At 49.2% G+C, this 19,840-nt stretch overlaps 1 protein-coding gene across 1 annotated transcript; it reads right to left on the bottom strand.

The window, feature by feature from the left end:
* Positions 1 to 8,332: 8,332 nt before the first annotated feature.
* RBM15 (RNA binding motif protein 15) lies at positions 8,333 to 16,234 on the bottom strand. The gene has a single exon (XM_042800010.1). The coding sequence runs from the start codon at positions 16,126 to 16,128 to the stop codon at positions 13,249 to 13,251; it is 2,880 nt and encodes a 959-aa protein (XP_042655944.1). The 5' UTR covers positions 16,129 to 16,234; the 3' UTR covers positions 8,333 to 13,248.
* Positions 16,235 to 19,840: the final 3,606 nt, after the last annotated feature.

The following is a 19,840-nucleotide window of genomic DNA, read 5'->3' as shown; positions in this document are numbered from 1 at the left end:
CCAGCAACACTGGTTTGCTGCTGTAATAGGAACTATTAGGAACACCTGGCTTCAGGTTTTCCAATACAAAAGCTTAAAAACCCCTCTCCTATTCTGCATCTTTCTAACAGGTACTTGAGCCCAGTAGTGCTTTTTGCTATTAGCAACATGAGACCCAGCAACCAAAGCAATGCGGGCATGAAGAGGAGCCACATCCTCACCCCGCTCTTCTTGCTCTACACAATTTATGGCACCTATTCCCATGCTCTAATCTCTTCCTCTCCCTGTAAATAAAGCTGCTCTGCTCAACACCATCCTCCTTTCGACGCAAGCCCTGCTACATTTTCACCTCTTTTGCCACCAAGAAATGACTTGCAGTGGGATGCGGTGTCCACACCTCCCATCCCATCTGCTCCAACAAACGGGCTCCCTTTAAAAGCTCCAGGTTTTTAAGGAGGAGAGTCCTCCCCTGTCCCCTCCGTCAGACTAACATATGCCACCAATTTCTTACCCTTTTTTAGAAAAATGGGTCTCCTGAGTCTCTCTCTTTCCCTCTGCAAAGCAGCAAATAGCTGAGGAGCTCCCATTTCCCACAGCATCTTACCCCACAGATGGGCACCACCAGCTTTTATTTGCCCCCAGAATAATTCCGCACAGGCAAAGTGCCTTTCTCTAGCCCTAATTATCTTTTATCTATCAAAAGAGATTGAGGAAACCAGTCCCTGTAATGAGAAACTCCTCCCAGCTGCCCTGCACAGTCCTACCATCAGGCTGGGAGAAGAGTCTTCAGCCTTTGTCTTTGCAACCAAGTGGGCTCAGGAGAACATCTGGTGGTCAGATACGCTTCTCTCCTCTCACACCTTTTGCTGAGAAGGCAAGCACAGAACAGATGTTTTAGTTCTCCTCGCTGCTCTAAAAACTAAAGACATTTATTTACTTGCAAAATACACGCAACACATGCATTAAGAGAAACAAACAGCAATGAGGCTGGGAACATCTGCCCGGAGGAAGATTTTTCCATCCCATTGAAGTCATCTTGCAAGTAACTTCATAAAGCCAGTTTTGCATAGTAAAGAGCATCACATGCTGTTTGGATAAATGCAAAAGCAGGGTTTGCTGGGACACAAACGAGTTTAAAAGCTGTAATCTCTTAGGCTGACTAGCAAATCCCCTTTGTGCCTGCTCCCTTACTCAACCGCAGAACACGGGGTAGAGAAAATGAGCAGCAATGGCTTAATATGATCTTCAGCACTGAAAAATGCTTTGCTTAAATGCAGTGCCCTCCCAGTCACGGGAAAGCAGCAACCCAGCAGCAGAGGACTGGATCCCCTCACACTTCCCAGCCCATGTATAGCCCCTCAAGCATCATCTCTGCACTTTATATTGGAAAGAAATTGCTAACAACCTCCTAGAGATCTTTCCAAAAAAATAATTTAACTTGCAGTAAATAAAAAAGACCTTGTAAAATTAATGACAACATCGGCACTCTGTCTTGAATCACCCGGTGTAACATTTCCTGCCCCAAGCTCAACTTCTGCACGTGCGATGCCTGGGGTAACATGCTATGGCAAGCTGCATGGCACTTGTATCTTGAGAAATCTGATTTGGAAGCATTTTAACAAAGATTCATTGGTTTAAAAACCTTCTAAAACTCACGCCAGGAAGACGGTGCAGAGAAACCAAATGCTAAAGGTCTCTCTGAATGATACAGCAACATTCAGGCTACCAGAGCTCACTGGCAAAGCATTCAAATGACAAAAAGCTTTTACAATAAACCCAAGAAAATAGCCTCCAGTTTTCACTGTATCCCAACAGAAACCTGGCACAACAACCCAAGTGCCTTTGGGGAAAAAACAAAACAAAACAAAACCAACCAAACAAAAAAACCCACCAAAACAAAGACAAACAAAAAGACTCCAAACAACTTCATTTAGATAAAAAGTTTTCTGAGTACTGATGGCCAGGGGACTGTTATCCTGAATCCTGATTAATTTTAGAACCACAAGATTAAGAAAGCGGGAAGAAAACATGCAATTGGTTTTGCCAACAAGACATTGCAGCACACTCTGCGGTAGTTAAGGATTAGTTATTCCCAGGTTTGTTTAATCCAAACAATTAGGCTGCAAGGTTACCATCCTTCCTGGGAATTACAGGGGGGAGAAATGCTTCTCTGTCATTATTCAGTGATTTATTCCCAGGTATAATCCTGCAAGGCAGCTCCGGGAGCTAGAGCTCTCACCAAAACCAGAGCCAGCAGTAACACAAGAGCACTTGGATTTTTCTGCCACCTCAGCCCTGCCCAGAAGAGCCCAGTCACCCTCGTCACCCACTGGGACCCGCTCCCAGCACCCACGCCAGGTATTTTGGCAGGACTGATTTGCGGCGTGGGCACCTGCCGGATCTTAATCCCCACTTCCACTGATTTTACATAAGCCAGGATAAAAAGCTGCCAAGACTCAGCTCGGGTCTATCAAAGCTACGGAAGTCAGTGCAATTGGAGATCACATCGAGAAGCACACTGTCTAAGTCCTTAACTCACACTAGAATTATTTTATATTATTATTTTATACAGTCATCATACACCTCTGAGGGCCCTGGCTACCAGCTGCAGGTTCTCCTTCCTTGACCTGTATTTGCAGAAACCTGCTTTGGGTCATTGCAAGTCAGGGTAGAGATTTTAAAACATGGATTTAGCCATTCCTCAGTACACAAAATAAACCTCTCTCCCTCCCTTATGCTCTCCATAGTCAGCCTCTCTCCTCGATAAAAAAGTAAATCTACTAATAACCAAGCCTGGGACTTTCCCACCACTCCTCAGATGCCAACGACAGATAAACAAACCTAGGCACTAAATACAGAGAAAGTTGATCCTGACGTTTATCACATAATAAACTACGATCTTTATCTCGCAATAAAATCCCCTCCAAGGGCTGGGCTGGAAACGTTTCAGTCATTTCCCTGATGTGCACAGGCTCCGGGTGAGCTTGGAGAGCCGACCAGGAACCACGTAGCTGCTCGGAGGTCTGAGACCAGGGTGAGGGGCAAGAAGTTTTGGGTTTAACCCGTCACCTGGGATCTCACATTGACCCTTTCTTGGGACCTTGGTTGCTTTATGAACAAAACCACTGCAAGATTTCTCACCTACAGCAATACTGGGAGAAACACTAGCTTTGCAGGACACTCATTAACTATGGGGCTGGGGAGGGGGAAACATATTAATTCAGATTTTAAAGGAGAACAAGAAGCTTCTTCATGGCTGTGGCAGGCACAGGTTTGGGTTTTGGGTGGCGGTACGCAACACACCCCAAACTAGGTGCTCCAGCTACCAACGCTCCTGAGGTTTCTGCTTTTACCTTAAGCCACAGGAAGAAAGCAAAAAGCAATTTAAAATAGCTGGGTAAGGATATGACAACACAGCCTTCCAGCAACAGGAAACAAGGCTGTTCTTCCTTCACCCGCTTGTTTGGCAGATATTGTGTGCGGTTTCGGCTGTTTACTTGCCCTTACACACGCTGATAACAGAAACACTCAGCTTTTTTTTTTCGTGCTCGTTTCCCTCCCTGCCTGGAACACATCCCACAGCTGGGTCTCTTGGATCAGCCGTGTTTGCAATGCAGAATGTTATTAGGCTGAAATTCAGCAAAGCCTGAATTAAAGTTTCACTTCCAGGGATATTAAAGGCTCCACAGGAGGTGGAGGGTTGTGCTGTTTTTTGTTGTTTTGTTTAGTTTTTTTTTTTTAATTAAAAAATAAAAATCTTTAAAGGTAGCATAACAATTTTCATTGAAGTCAATGGGAATTTATCAACTACCCCTATGAAAAAAAAAATTAAAACAGCCGTTTGAAACCCCAGAAGTTTTAGCTTGAGCCAAGAGATCCTCACAGAAAAGCTTTCAAGCCTGCAGTAACCGCAAAGGAGATGGAAGCTCTTGCTCATGGCCACAGATAACTTCAGAAGTAATTCATGGGTCAAAGTCTCTATTTCCAAAGTGATACAGACTTTGCCTCTTAAGTCACCACCGAGCTTTGCAAAACTTTCCCCTACAGATATTTCTCACGTGGGCAAGACAGGGCAAGGATTGCACTCAGGCTCGGGAGAGGTGACTAATTTAACACCAATAAACTGATCTCCAACCCCTCGAGCCTCTGGTCACGCAGGGAAAGGGAGCTACAGCCACCCTGGCAGAGATAAGGGCGGTCACGGGGATGGGGTATCCAGGGCCGGGCTGCCCCAGCCTCAACCTGCTGCTGGGACGCAAGTCCACACAGAGTGAGGAAGAGCAAAGGCATTTGTTAAAGATACTGAACAGCCGGGAATGGGCCTATGCCGATATGCCCTAGTGCAAGAGAAGAAAGCTAAGCTGGCAGATGTGAAACGCGAAGTCTTGCATTCGTCCACCCAAGAGGAACAGCATGGGAAACACCACCACCCCGTTCCGCGCCGCGCCCTCCCTACCACCCGCAACGACAGCAGCTCGGGTGGTTCAGGAGTTCATCCTGCACCAAACCTCTGCCCCGGGCTGGCAATGGCACTGGGTCCAGAGCCGAAGCACCCAAGGCTGGCTTGGAGGCTGCAGGCAACGACCAAAAGCAATCCCTCGGCCAAGCAGGCTGCAAACACCACCACGGTCCACAGGACGACTCCCCTTGAATAGCAACAAGGGCTCAACCACCACCCTCGTTGGCTTAACTCAAAATCCTTCTGCACCCTACACGTGTCCTCAGGCACACCTAAAATGTCTAATTTTACAGGCTTGAAATGCAGCACTTGCATACGAAAGGGGATACAGACGGAAGGATCTAAGTGCTCACTCAATACAAATGGCAGAAATTACAGGGAAAACTGCCAGTTTGGGGCAGGACACTGGATTAAGTTGCATGCATTGCTAACAGTCGGCCTGACCTATCACTGGATCTGGGGACAGGAAATACTGAAGATAACTAAAAATCTATAGACCAATCTTCAGATCCGATTGCAGAACTAGGTATGAAGGTCAAGGCAGGGAGATAAGTAGATGAAATATCCATTACCCACAGTTAACCTACGGCTCATCCGCTCATCTGCGGAAGCCGACCACATGCACAGACAACACATCCCAATCCTGGGACAACAGACACGAGCTCAAACCCAAAAGGACTGGCCCAGGGGCTGGGCTGGGACATGGCAACTCATTAACCAACAGCAACAGCTTCATGTTTGACAGCCTCCATACCTCAGATTTTCAATTGCATTTAATTATTACATCCCTGGAGCGGGATACAAAGGATTGACAAAATAGTAGACCTTTGTGCTGCCACATACGAGTTTTCTGCTCCTGCTAGAAGCACCTCAACTCCATCAGCACGTGAACAAGCAGGATGAACACCAGCAGGCTCTTGTTAATTGTCCCCGAGTAACCCATCTCACCGAGTGCAGCTGACTGAGTCCTTCAGCAGCTTACTCTGCCTTAAGAGTTGACTTCACCCAGTTCTCAAGCCAGCTATAATTAAACTCAGGCACACAGTTACTAGACAATAACCAAAGGAAATACAATAGGAATCACAAAACCATTAGCCCAAAACACTTTTTACTTCTCTCCCTGGCCTTTCTGCAGACAGCTTGCCTGATCAGCTCACACCAAAAACCAGGACACGTAGCGACAGCGTATCCTCAAAGAGCATTTGCCATTTCATAGTAAACTAGCAGCACGAGGCGAACATAAGCTTGTTATTAGCAAAGAGCAGAATCTGGGCCATCTGATGTTTTAAACTTATTAATTCAGCTACGGCTGGTAAAAGCACAATTCTAAAAAAATGTGTGAATTCAAATAACCGGTTCCCTGTCTAATCCACTCGCATCGCTTTCTACTGCAGTGCAGTTAATTAAATGGTTCTCTTTATGAATCCACTTTCCCCAGAAGTCTCATTAGCCAAATTAATATGATGCATATAAAGCACTTAACCCTTCAAAGAGACTAGTTTTAACAAAAGCCTGCCTTTACCTGGCAGCTGAAACATTCCTCCAACCAAATCAGAAGGCAGAGGGGCAGACCCAGCGCAAGAAAAACAACTCACTATTACAAAGCAACCATAGGAGAATCATCCCACACCACATCCCACGATACCTCCAAGTCTCCGGAATAACTATGTAATGTAAAGGAGAGAGGGAACAACCTCTTGGTTAAATACACAGTGAAATCTGAGTCAGAGGGGCAGACCTCTTCTGGAACAGTCACCAATGGCCCCATTTGCCATAACACAAGATACAGTATACCCAAAAAGTGGGAGAGTGCCCAAGCCCGGAAACGCATGCCCGGTTACCCAAGCAGCTAGCCAGCTTGTCAAAAACACCTCCTTTATTTGGGTTACGCTAAGGGATCACTCAGCTCCTGTCAGCATCAAGCACCCAGCTGAGTTAGAGAGGTTGAAACATGCCTCCTGTTACTAACAGCCCCAAATCTTTCGTACAACACTTGAAATTACACCAGATTCAGAGGTTATATCTCAACGGAACATGAAATACATTGCAAAAATATTAACTACAAACATCAATTTCCAGAAGAAAAGGCATCTCATGAGTCTCCCCTCCCCACTTCCCACCCCTCGTTACCAGCAATATCTACAATTGCTCCCATTTACAATAAACAGCTTAATTTAAAAGCTTACACCAGCATCCCATAAACACATAGATAGCTTTGCCTAATCATTGGCTTGGCTTTCCGTATCAACATACACAAATCATAAATCGTATTGTGGGTTAAAGCAGTGTTAATACAAGCAGTTCATGAAGTCAAAGTAACAGCTCCAGCTTGCCAAGCTGAAAACTTGTAGTTTTACTCGCGCGGCATCTTTCCCCAGGTAGTCAGAGAAACTTCGTGTTCATTAACGGGAGCCCCCAAAGCAAACACAGAAGCCACATCGAAGAGTTTCCTCCTTCGCTCCCATCCGCAGAGTGGATGGGAGCAGCACGTCGACCGAAGCAAACACGTTAGTAAAAGTTAGTAGACTGGAGAATCAAGGAGGGGAAAAAAAAAAAAAAAAATGGCAAACAACAAAACAATCTTCTTTTACATTACAATTCAGTTCAACCTCTCAAACCCCCTTACCTGTTTTAGGGATTTACACAGCTCTTTGCCCCAGGAACAGACACCTTGCAGAGCACAACCACGGCATCCTGGTGTTGAAAGGCACCTGCAGCCTAGCAATGATCCTGCACGGCTGCAGGACAGCACTAGGTTCGTTATCCACGGGAAGTTAAAGTATGTCAAGGCAATCAGGGCAAGCTTGCATTTCAGGGTGTCTTCATCTGCATGTCACATTAATTCTAACAGACCGGCAAGCATAACACGAGAGGTTGCTGAAGCCAACGATGCAGCAGTGTTAGCTTCCTCTTGATGTCTGCGGTTGTCAAATGTGCCCCGAAGTCTCCTGCAGCAAACATGGAGTTGTACTCCTGCACTGGAACAGCCTTCCACAGCTCAGGAGCCCCCAATACAGGAGAACGCAGCAACTACAGCACACAACATTTTCGGGCCGCCTCCATTTTTTTTCCTCTCACCATCTGTACTACACAGGGAGGCGACTGCAAGCAAACATGCAGTCGTACCTGGGACGCGATCAGGGTGCATGCACATCCGAGGCGTGTGGAACCATTTGCTTCAAAACCGGTCAAAATAAGGCACTGAGACACCAACGCAAAGGTTTTAAATTACCGACTCTAGCTCTCAGGAACTCTTCATCCATTCAGCACTAAACCCATCACTGCATAACTGCTGAAAAGCCCCTGGAGATGGAGGAGCGCCTCACGTATGTCAGGAAAGGCTTTATTAACATCATTTAAATACTTTTAAGGACTCATTTCTCTTTTTCTTTTGGCAATTTGGTGCAAAGGTTTACGTGCAAGATTCAAAACAATTTCAAACTTTTTCTTCAAAATTAAAAAAAAAAAAAAATCAAAACTAAAGCCAAACATGTTGGGTGAACAAAATAAATCAGAAACTTAAAATTCAGGAACTCCAGCTCTTCAAACCAGCGAAGCCCCAGACTTGTACACCGTTCTGAGACGCAGGGTGGTGCTTCCCTGCTTCTTGCATGCCAGCATCAGCACCGCTTCCTCGTCAAGGTGAGGAGTAAAGCAGCAAGTGACCCCCTTTTTCACTGCAAACAAAGGGGGTGCCACAGCAAGACAATCAACTAGATTTCTTCAGATTTGGTACAACAGGCTGGTCAACGCGAAAGTGTCGGTTCTCCCTGCTTCTTGCTCAAGACCCACAACTATCAGATCAAACATTGAGCAGCAGCAGCAAGTAACCCCTCCGCTGCAAACAAAGGGGTCAAACGTTTGTCGTCAATTCACTTCCAGGCAGAAAAACCATTTTCCTCAAAAGAAACAATTTATTTAGAATGAAACAAAATCAGCTCAACTGTGAGCGCATGTTTGAGTGACAGCTACTTTTAAGCTGTGTGAGCCATAAAAAGGGTATTCCTTTACTTTTCCAGCAATCTTGTGTACACAGCACAAAGCAAAGAGGTCATTTTTTTTTTTCCACTTAAAACACGGGCATTGGCATCACAATAGCAGATACACAACTTTTTTTTTTTTTTAAAGCTGCCATTTTAGTAAAATGCACAAATACTAAACAGATAAGCTTTCTTCCATCAAAAGGCCCATGTAAATTCCACATAAGCCACAGCTTCTCTTCCCAAAGGTCCATTAGAGCTTGGTATCCCATGCGGTTGTCTTCTGCAGTCCACCAGCTTTGCTTGCAGGAGGAAATAAAATGTTATTTCAATACAAATGTATACAACAGGGTTTGGTTTTTTCCCCCTCCCTATATTATACAGATGAACATTGAGCTACAAGGCCTTTCTGAATATTCTACTTGGACTTCAAAAAGCACCAATACCACCCACGGGCACGAAACCTTGAAATGAAGTCACCTTCTATGTATAGATGCATAACAAGTAGTGCAGGGCTTCTTTTTGGACAAAGGTTAAACTAGGCTTACAGTACTGATGATTATTCAACTTTCAGTAACAGTTAATGGGACATGTCAAAATAATTAACCATGAGAAAAACCAACCGAATTACTGATAATTTGGTTGACTTTCCTCAGAGAATATTTCCTGAAGGCAACTTATCAACAAAAATATGAAATGTAGTGTTACATGTTTCTCTTTTGTTCTCACTTTGCTGCATAATTCTAGCAGCAGACAACTCCAATATTAAAGAAAAGGTCAAATCAAAGACACAGCTAATATAATTTAAAATTGTTTCTATTCAAGTAATATTTCTCATCCATCATTTTCACACAATCAAAACTGCATGAAGTTGAATATTCAATTAACCATTCTCTGAACCATACGGTCTGCTTTAAGCCTAATGCAAAAATCATCTCATCATTCAGTTTATGAATCATTGGAATATCTGTCCTTCGGTGCTATCTGCAGAAAGTAATAAAGGGGGAGACAAAGGGGAAAGAAACCCAAAAGCTCTATAGTCACATGGCAATAATTTCTTCCACTCTTGTTTCTATTCAACAGGCATACAGCAGACTCCCCAGGAGTCCTGCCCTCAACACTGTTTTTCATATAGCCAGGAACTACAATTTTCCAAGCCATTTTTCCCTGAGTCCTCAGAGTTTTTGAACCTGTCTTCACAATTTTGATTCACTCCTCCTCCCCATTAATACTTAAGGCCTTTCACCTCAGTTACCATCAACCAGATGGTTCCCCAACCAAAGCAAGTAATCTAAAACTTTCTCCTCCGCCCTCCACAGGGGCTGAGCAAGTTGTCACCAAAACATTTCAATCCTTTAACCTCCCTGTGGGGAAAAAAAAAAAAAAATAAATAAAAAAATAAAAAGAGAGGGAGGGTAAGACCTGTCTGCCTGGCACATAACGCCCTTCTCTCTTTATGAGGCTTACAAGGATGTGTCAGTATTTGTAACCCAGGAGCCTGAAGCCTCCAGAGCTGAGGGTAACCTCAGTGTTCACACCGCAGTCCCAGCGAACAGCAGACTGTACACCAGACGGGAGCAAACAAAGCCACTGGCCGGCAGCCAAGGAAGTTGCATAAAGTTTCCAATTAAAAAAAAAAAAAAAAAACAACAAAAAAAAACAACTAAAATCTTACAACAAAAGTAGGAGTCATTTGAGGTTCTTTCCCCAAAGCATAAAGCACAACTATGAAATGATTCAGGAAAAGGACATCCTTTTACCATGCTAATTCAACAAACTAATGAAATATAGGAATATCAGCTGCACACAACGTTAGAAGAAACACTGAGCTCTCGCTAGAGCAACATAATGCCAAACACAACGAGAGCGCTAAAGTCTGCTACATCTGTTTTGCTCTATACAGAAGTGGTATTACATACGGACTTCTACTCGTGTTCAGCCCCGGCCAAGACGACTTTCAGCGGACAGTTACTCCAATGGTGCACACTTCAGAGCCTAAGAGAAAAGCACAGCTGACCAGGCTGTACCAGCCTTGATGGCAGCACGTGAACTTAAGTGCCAGCAAAAGAAAAATGTTGCCAGTCAACTATGTTTTAAGAACCCTCAAAGGGTGTTAAAATCCTTGCTTACACAACAGAGCAGCAACCACAAATAAACCAGATTTAAAGAAGCAGGTACTCCATTAAATAAGGAACCAGAAAACCTGGAGTCAAATACAGCCTCGCCTGATCCTTATTAGCCTCCAGCGCAGCACAATTTTGACTCATACAAGCCTGTGGCAGATGTGACCACTGCTATTTGACAAGGAAAAATGGAATTGCACCAAGGATGCTCTTTCCAAAAGGGTTCCCACACTGAATTTGCTTCGACAAGCTATGTTGACCCCAAGTTTTATGGGTTTTTAAAACAGGTGTCTACTGCATATCAGCATAACAAACACTGTTCTCAGCCCGTTTAAGTGTTGAACACAAACGATGTTAGTGCTTCTTTTTTTTTTTTTTTTGGTTTTGGGCAGATTTGAATTCCCAGCAATTCAAGTTTCTTTCCTTTAAAACTGCACTTGCAAGAGACTCATGTCAGATGCAATGAGAAAACTCACTCTTAAGTGCAAGCAGCACTTCAAGTGAGTTAGCAGCAGTGTTGATTACCTGCTGACACACAACAGACACCTGCTAGAATTAAAACAGACACTCTTTGCAATAAGTGGTAAATATGCTGTATCTTCTAAAACATAAGTTATTTGCGTTATCAGTGTCATTTGAAAAATTCTCATTGTTAATAGTAAGATGAACAGCTGAATTCTGCCATCTAATACATTCAAACTGAAGGACAACCCAGAAATCCTGGATTTTACCCTCAAACATTTAAGAGCATTAAATGAGGCTTGCATGCTTCCATTTAGAAAGAAAAGCAGCTACAAAACCAAAATCTGTTTTCAAGATACGCTGCCACATTCAAGTTCTCAGTTCACCCTGATGCTTGGGATACTATGTCTATTCATTCCGGTCAGATAAAGGAAATCAAAGCCCACTTAAACCAAAGCACTCTCTGATGAGTGGTTCAGTAAAGCAGTATTACAGAAATTAATATTTTTGTGGCAGCAAATCTCAAGCAAGTACAGTCACATTTCAGAACTGTTGTGCCCATAAAATACATTCAAGACATTTCCTCCTTCATCGACTATTCTGCATTTTGTACTCGACTTTTGTGTCGTGCAAGTTGAAACGCAAATCAACTTGTCCCTGTATCAGCTGCAACAGGAATGTATCGGAGGATTGACTGAGTGAAACAGCATTGCTTTTACGCTGCCCGAGTCTCTGAAAACGTGGCTAAGTGCAAGATTACATTCTGGCTTTAAGTGCAAGATTACAACTTTGGAGCCTGTAAATAGCTACAGTCAGATTTACACTTCAGTTTAGAAGCTAGCTGCAATGCCCCTTCGGTTGTTAAACAAAACAGGGATTTAGATCCCTTCTTTCCTCCTAAATGCCTGTTAGCAAGGTGGCCAAGACAGCTGGAGAAAAGTGCCCAATGAGTGGGGAAAAATGTAAGAGAAAATTAACTAAGTTCTTTGAAAAAAAGCAAACTGTTTCTTCCTAGAATCACAGGTACAAGAGCTCAAACCTCAGCAGCTCAGAGTACTTTCAATATTTCTCCAAGATGCTAAAATCACTTTACTCCAGATGCTTATAAAATGATAAACCTCATGTAATGCCCACTGTACTGTACCTGAAAAGTCCCTAGCAGACAGCAGTTTCTTGCTATTAACAAAGAGGTAAAATGTTAATGAGAACTTTTATGTAATTAAATTATCACAGAATTAAAACCATCTCTGGAGAGAAGCACACTCGCTCAGAGTTTGCACTGTGGAACCAGACCCCACTGTACCTGCAACTCTTTGAAAAAAGGCAGTAAAAACAAAAAACCACAATATAACTGAAGTTATTCTTAAAGCACCTCCTTGTTTCTTGCATACCAGAGTAAGCACAAGACATTCGTGGTTTGTAACAAAGTCCTCAGCTATTTACCAAACATCGTCACTGCTACAAACCCAAAGTGCATATATGGGATACAACAGAACTCAGAAATAGGAGACATACACCTGTTAAAAAAGCATACTTTCAGTGCATGCATTTTGAGGGGCTGGATGAAGTTATCAGACACCCAATAAAGGAATTAAATGTTCTGCAGTGTACCCGAGAGCAGGTGCTGGTCACCTGAAAGACATCAACCTTGAGCCACACAACTCAAAGGGAAACCATTCAGGCTCCTGAGGAAAGGGACCACGCGTGCCAAAGGGCCGCTGGCCTGAGGCCATCACAGAATTTCAAGGACTTGAAAAATGAGATGACACTAGTCTGTTAGTAAGTATGTGGTTTTCCATTTAAACTACTGAGTGCTTTAAATCTGGTCTTTTAGGTTTGTAACTCTATCGAGGATGAGTTATCAAACTTGTTTTAAAATACATGAAATGAAAAAAGGACATGAATCGAAATTAAGAAGACAGGAGTTTGTTCTTTTCCCCCCCTCCCCCAGTTTTTTTTTTTTTTTTCCCCGTAAATCAAAGCAGGCCTAGCCACCCTGCTATCCCCACTGATAGGGAAATCTCAAAATATCCTATTCACGCTAACGGCTAACCAATCCTTCTGGCTTCTAACTTTATAGAAAAATGTAGTAACAGAAAAACGGGCAGGGAAAGTCACCTACAAACAAAGATCTAATTTAAAATAATGACAGGGCTGGCTAAGGCTGTATCCCATAGCACCTGGCACACGCTGGCGGGGCTGTGTGGAGGAGTAGGCAAGGTTGGGTACAGAGAACATGAGGGCCTTAGGACGCCCCACGGACAATGATCATGACCAGATAGTCGTCCTCTGATTTGGCCAGCGCCTTGGCCGTGGAGTCCAGGAATTGCTGGGAGAAATCACAGGGCGGAAAAGCGTGCAGGACCCCGCTGTTCTCCTTGTCTTTGTTACCCCCCACAGGGAGGCTGATCACCCCAGCAGCCTGCTTTTGCTTTAGGTAGGACACCAGATTCCTGAGTGGCCTCTGGGTGGAGGTGGTGGCAGCCTCGCTAGCTCCGGTTGCGGAGCGGTTGTCTGATGCGCCAGGCACAGCCAAAAGGATGGCGTAGCCGTTGGGACCCGCCACTTTGATGCGACGATTGACCTCATCCAGCTTGGGCTGGTCCAGCCGAAGACGTTGGGTGATCTTGAGCTGAGCTACTTTCCCACCAGTCGCTCCCTCCACGAGGAGACTGCTGGCAACACCGAGGTCCCCCTGAAGCAGATGCATATTGGACGGGAAGTTGCTGTTCTTCAGCAGAAGCATCCCCTGCCAAGCCAAGCACAGCTTGGGGGCTCCCCCGGCCTGCGACGCTCCATCCTGCTGCTGTTTCTGAGGAGGAGGTTTGAGGCGGGAGCCTCCGCCGCCTCCTTCCATAGCCCGCTCATCCTTTTTGGCTGGACTTTTGCACTCCTGCGCGGCGGCTGCCGCGGAAGCGCGATGTTTCCGCTCCCGTTCGGCGGAATTCTTGCGGTCGCGCTTTTCGTTCTGACCCCGCTCCAGGCTGCCCCTGCGCGATTCCCGGACAGGCGAGGGCCGCTCCAAAAGGAGCAAACGGGAGGACGAGCGCTCGGGATCACTACTGTAACGCTCCCTCCCTCCAAGGAGCTCAGGGCTGCGGTCCGGTGGAGAGGTTGTGGCTAAACAGTGACGCTTACGGGAAGAAGAAGAGCGCTCGCTGTCTGGAGAGCGGTCCAAGTGCCGGCCTCCGTCCTCCGCCAGCCTCCGTTTCCTAGGCTGATCCCTACTACTACTGCCCAATTCCCTCTCCCCTCGGTCCCGCTCCAAGGACCAGCCGTCCCGGCGGCGCTCTAAGCTTTCCAGTGGGTCGTAGGCAGCTGCCCGATTACTCCTATCCCGTACAGGGGGTGGGGGGGGCACCCACTCTGTCTCAGGATAAAGGTCTCTGTCACGGTCTCTATAGAGTAACGGTGGCGTCCTGTCCCGGGCCCCCCGAAGAGGATCAGGCGGGGCTCCCCGGTGAGCCCCAAAAGCAGCCGCCTCCGCCACGAGCTCGTAATGAGCAGGGGGTGGCAAGGGCAGAGGCTGAAGGTAGGGCTGCTGGTACCGATGCTCAGTGTCAGCAAAGTCTACGCGGAGGCGGCGATCTGGCCCCCCCAAGGGAAAACCACGCATGTGGGTGCACGCTGCCTGCGCCGCGTCCAAGCTCTCGTACTGGATATAGGCCCACGAATCACCTTTGCGGTAATCGATAGTACGAATGGTGCCAAACCGATCAAACTCCCTGGCCAGGGCAGCGAGGGGCACCCAGGGCCCAAGGCCACCCACCCAGAGCCTGGTAGTCGGAGTGGCTTTACCATACCCAATCTTGATGGGGTTGCGCAGAAGCACCTTCCCTGACATGGCCAACTTGGCCCGGTGCGCCATGTCCAGATTTTCAAATTTAAGAAAACCGTACGTGCTGGTCTGCCCGCGCCCCGGCCTTTTGATGTCCACCTCAGTGATGACCCCAAAACGGTCAAAAGCTCGGCGTAAATCTGACTCGCTCACAGTGATGTCCAGGTTGCCCAGGAACAGCGTGCGGTTGGCTCTCTGGTCATCCTCGGGGCTGATCTCCTCCTCCCCGGCGGCTCCGGCACCCCCTCCTCCTCCGCGAAAGCCCCCGGCAGCCGCCACGCCAGCCACCCGCTCCAGCCCGTAAGCCGGCCGCACTCGCGCTTCGTAGAAACCCCCGTAGTCCCTCTCCCTCTCCAACTCCCTGGGCAGAGGGGGCGGAGGCGGCAAGCGGCCCAGGGCGAGCTGCTGCAGCCGGTAGTCTCGATAACCCAGCGCCCCGCCGCTCCCAGCGGGCGACAAAGCCCTCTGCGTCGCCCCAGCCGGAGGGTGCCGCACAGCCGCCGCCGCCGCCGCCGCCACTCCCACGGCCGCCGTGCCGTAGGGAGACTCCTTGTCCAGCAGCGCCGGGGAACGGCTGCCGCGTCGCCGGCTGCTCCCTCCGCCGCCCCCGACGTAGACGGCTTCGATTTTGAGCGGGCGGTCGTAGAGGACGAGGCGGCCGCGGGCATGCTTGGCGGCGCGGGCATCCTCGGGCCGGCGGAAGTTGACGAAGGCCACGCGCTCGTCGGTAGCGCCGGTGCCGGGCGGGAGGCGGCTGATTTTGACGCTCACGTCGCCGAATCGCTTGAACTCGTGGAAGAGCCCGTCCTCCACCGCCTCGTCGCTCAGCGCCGAGCCCAGCTCGCTGATCTTCAGCGTCTTGTACTCCCCGCCGCCGCCGGCCGACTCGGAGGAGGAGGAGGAGGGAGCCGCGGCGGGAGCCCGGGACTCACCCCCACCGCCGCGGCTGCCGCTGCTCCGCGACGCCTCGGCGGTTTTGCCGCCGCCGTAGCCGTGCCGGCTGCCCCCGCCGCCCGCCGCCGCCGCCGCCCCGGCCTCGTACTCGCGGCTGCCGGCGCGGCCGGCCTTGTCCGGGTGAGGCCCGCGCCGGCCGCTGCCGCTGTTGCTCTCGTTGGAAGCCGCCGCCGCCGCCGCCGCCGCTTTCCCGTTGGAGCCGCCGGAGCCGCTTGGCTTCTTGCTGCTCCGCTCGCCCCGCGCCGACGAGGAGGAGGACGCCGAGTCCTCGCCGCCGCCGCCGCCGCCCCGCGAACGCTTGGCTTTGGCCGGCGAGCGCTCCTTGCCCTTCATGGCGGCGGGCGGCGGGGCCCCCTCCCGCCCCCCCCGGGCGCTGCTCCCGCCGGCGGCCTCACCGACTGACTGACCGCCGCGCTCACGCACCCGCCGCCATCTTGGAAGCCGCGGCGGCCGCCAGCCCCGCCCCCCCGGCGCCCATTGGCCGCTCGGCGACCGGCCCGACGCCCTCATTGGCCGCCGAGCGGGGCGCCCCCTCCCCCTAGCCCCGGCCGGGCGGAAGGCCCGCCCCCCTCCCCCTCGCTTCCATTTGCAATTGGCTCAGCCGGCTGTCCTTCCGCCGGCCGGCCTCGCGCGCCCGCGAGGAGGGGGCGGGAAAAGACTCCCCCCCACATACTCCTTCCCGCCCCGCTCGCTCATTGGACGGTTAAAAACGGCGCGGCCTTCCGATTGAGGGTCCGCCCTGTCAATCGTAGCGTTGCAACGCCAGGAGGCTTTCCCCTGCTCATTGGCCATTGGGCCGAACTCACCTCCTCCTCCCGATTGGCTCACTTACCTGCCAGTTATATTGGTTCTGCTGCGGTCCCGCCCCTCCCTTTCCCATTGGCTCGCTCGCTTAGACGCGGGTTCCCATCGTCCCTCTAAAATTCTCGCGAGCCGCTCTTTCCCCGCCCCCTTCCCTTATTGGTCACTGGTAACATTTCCTGCGCCACTCTGATTGGCTGAAGCCTACGCCGCTCCCGAAGAAGCGCGGGCTGCTGCCCGAGCTCCACTCTTCGTTTATCATTGGGCGAGAAAAATATCCCCAGGCATCTGATTGGGTGCAGTCAGACAGCTTGCAGATAGGTTAAAGTGTCGATCAGTCACGCTTTCTCTGGCTCTGTGATTGGTCGAAGGGGGGTAGAGGGCGGTTCCCCGGCGGAGTTCGTCGTGCGGCCGCAGCTGAGGGCTCAGAGCGCGCCGGGTTGCGGCGCGGAGCGGGTGGGCGGTGGGGTCACCGCCCGTCTCGTCATCCCGCAGGGACGCGCAGTCGGGGGCTGAATGCCACCGGCGTGAGCTGGGGCTCAGCTTCACCGCGGGGGTAGTAAAGGAGAGAGTATTTAAGTGGGTCGTGACAGCTCGGTCAACAGCGCCTGTTCTGCCCTCTGCCTGTTTCCTTGTACGTGTCCACAGCGGGAAATACACTGAAACGCCTCCCGGTGCGGCGGTGGGAGCCCCGCTGGTCTCGGGGCCGCCAGCGCCGGGGCAGCCGCGGGCCCGGCCCTCCCCTCCCGGCTGTGGGAGCCTGAGGAGTGTGCCTGGGGCCTGGCCGGGTCACAGATACCCTCACACCTCGCTCGAGGCATCCAAACCGTTTGCAATATACCCCATTTCGAGCTTCACAGAAAACACTAGTTACGCTGCTATATTTTTGCTTTCACCAGCATTCTCATCTTTCACTTAGGAGCTGGTGCTCGAGGAGTGGTTAGGAACGGGAGGGAACCGCTTTGGTTTTGGGCTTCCTCTGAGGTGAGGGTTTGGAGCTGCTGCGACCTCAGGGTCAGGGAAATCCAGTCCTCAGAGAACAGAAGCGGCTTTAATCCGTGTATCTTGTGAGGATCCCACTCCTCCGAGTGGTGCTACATGGGCCCCTGGACTCTTGCTCCTCTTTGCCCCCCCTGCTTTGCTGTGCGTAGTCTAGAAGGGAAAAAGAAATGTTCAGAGGGCGAGAAACCTGAGGCAGGGGTCGGCCCTGCCGTCCCCAGTGGAAGTGCTGCCCCTGCAACCTATTATCCTATAAATCATCTCCCCCCAAACCCTAGTTTCACACCCCCAGGGCTGCACTGGAGAATTACCCCTTCGTTCTTGTGTGCCATCAAAATCCATCGAAATCCGGCAGTACCTGAGGAGGAAAAAAACCTGCAACCACACTGCAGTAGGAAGAACTTCATCTAACCCAGCGATGCCACGGCCCCCCTGAGCCATGTTTTATAATCACAGCCTAAGTGGCTTGAAATAAGGAGAGCAGAAAGCACAATGTTCCCTCCCTGTGCCTCTGAGTGAAATGTCCTCGCATCTCTGTGTCACCCCATGGAAATAGGATCGCTCCCCAGGAACGTCTTAATCCAACGGAGGGAGAATTGAATCAGATTTTTTAATAGCGGTCCATTAGACTGCATTTCTCCCTGTCATATCATCTCCTTCTGACAGAGATTGTACACAGAGGCTCCTGAAATTGTGGGTGGGTTTTCAGTGGTGGGTAAATAGCTGATGTCTAAATATAGATCTAGGAGTGATAGAAATTGTGGTTGAAATATATGTTGAGCTTCTGAAAATGAGATCCTCCTATGTAACGACACTGAGTTAACCTAACAGGCGTATCAGAGACAGACCCACAATGATACGGGAGCTCGGCTCATGTGGATATAATTATCGTAAAGTATATGGAAGACAGATACAATTAGGTGGATGTGGATCATCCAGATGAAGTGATACAAAGGTATGTGCATCACCGGCACGGAGGAGCCTCGGCTGAGCCAGATATGGAGTCTGTCAGACAGGCTTATCGCAACCACTGCTCTTGTCGGGGTCGAGCCGCTTTCCTGGGGAGACACAGCCGAAGGATAAAGCTCAGGCGTTACTGCTTCCCTCTAGAAAAATTGCTGTTTTGTCAAGGTGTTACCATTTTACAGAAATACCTCGCTTCCAGGGCCACGGTTGCTAGAAAGGTTTCTGGAGGCTGGGATGGGATTGATTGAGGAAGGAGGCCCAGCCCACAACATGCTTCAGGGACCAGAATATCCCAGATAACAATTTAAAAAAGCATCATTTTAGTCTGGATCCGATGCGCCCACATCCCCTGCAGATACCTCTCCCTGCCAGCTCCCCTCCTGCATGTCCCATGGCGTCTGTCAGAGCATCACAGAGGAGCTGAGGAATCACTCCTCAGCTAGGTAAGATACAACTGTGGGGAAAAACCTATTTTGCCATATTTCAGCTTCATCTTTGAGGTTACATCTGGTAAAAGCTGGCACAGCTCCACTGGCTTGAGAGGAAATGCATCACTTTAAACAGCTAGTGATAGAGACTTCTATCTGCCAAGGTCCTAACCACTTCCTCGTGGTGCCTTGGGTTGGGAATGAAAGACAGAAATTAAAATTCCTCAGCTGATGAGTCAGAGCATAAAAGACACCTTGGGGGAGCGCTGGGCCACATCACCACAGGGACGGGCTCTCCTGACAGACATTTAATCTGATTTCAGTCTTCCTGACCCGCTCCTTCCAAGGGGGAACTCTTCTCCTCCTGGATTTTTCCACCTCTGCGTCAGCCACCATTGACGTGGATCTCTGCAGTGCCCAGTTCAGCAGCACTGCTGCGTTTTGGAGCTGGTTTTGGTGCTGGGAAAAGGCAATGCAGCACCTGAAACCAGCCCGGAGAAGAGCACGCTTTGTCAGGCCATGAGAAATGACCTGGCGTAAGCAGGAATCTCCCCCCAGGCCCAGGCCAGATAAAGAGTGCACTGTCTGTGCTTATATATATGTGTATGAATAATTAAGGTGCCAGATGGCCCTTGAGCCCCTGGCCTAGATAGAAATGTCTAATTACATTTGGTGTCCATGGGAGTTGGGCATCCAGGTCCCTCTGCGGAGCTGGGCTCATCCCGGAGGTCTGATACTTGGGTGTCGCAGAATCATAGAAACTTACTATTTTCCTGCAAAACCCATTCTCTAGGGGTTTAATTGTGCGTCTCTCTTTCAAAACCTGGCTGGAGATGATCGCAGAGGAACAG

Source organism: Tyto alba, unplaced genomic scaffold (genome assembly GCF_018691265.1).
Source record: "Tyto alba isolate M040663 unplaced genomic scaffold, T.alba_DEE_v4.0 Super-Scaffold_30, whole genome shotgun sequence".
Classification (NCBI taxonomy): Eukaryota; Metazoa; Chordata; class Aves; order Strigiformes; family Tytonidae; genus Tyto; species Tyto alba.
This window is presented reverse-complemented; position numbering and strand designations above follow the sequence as displayed.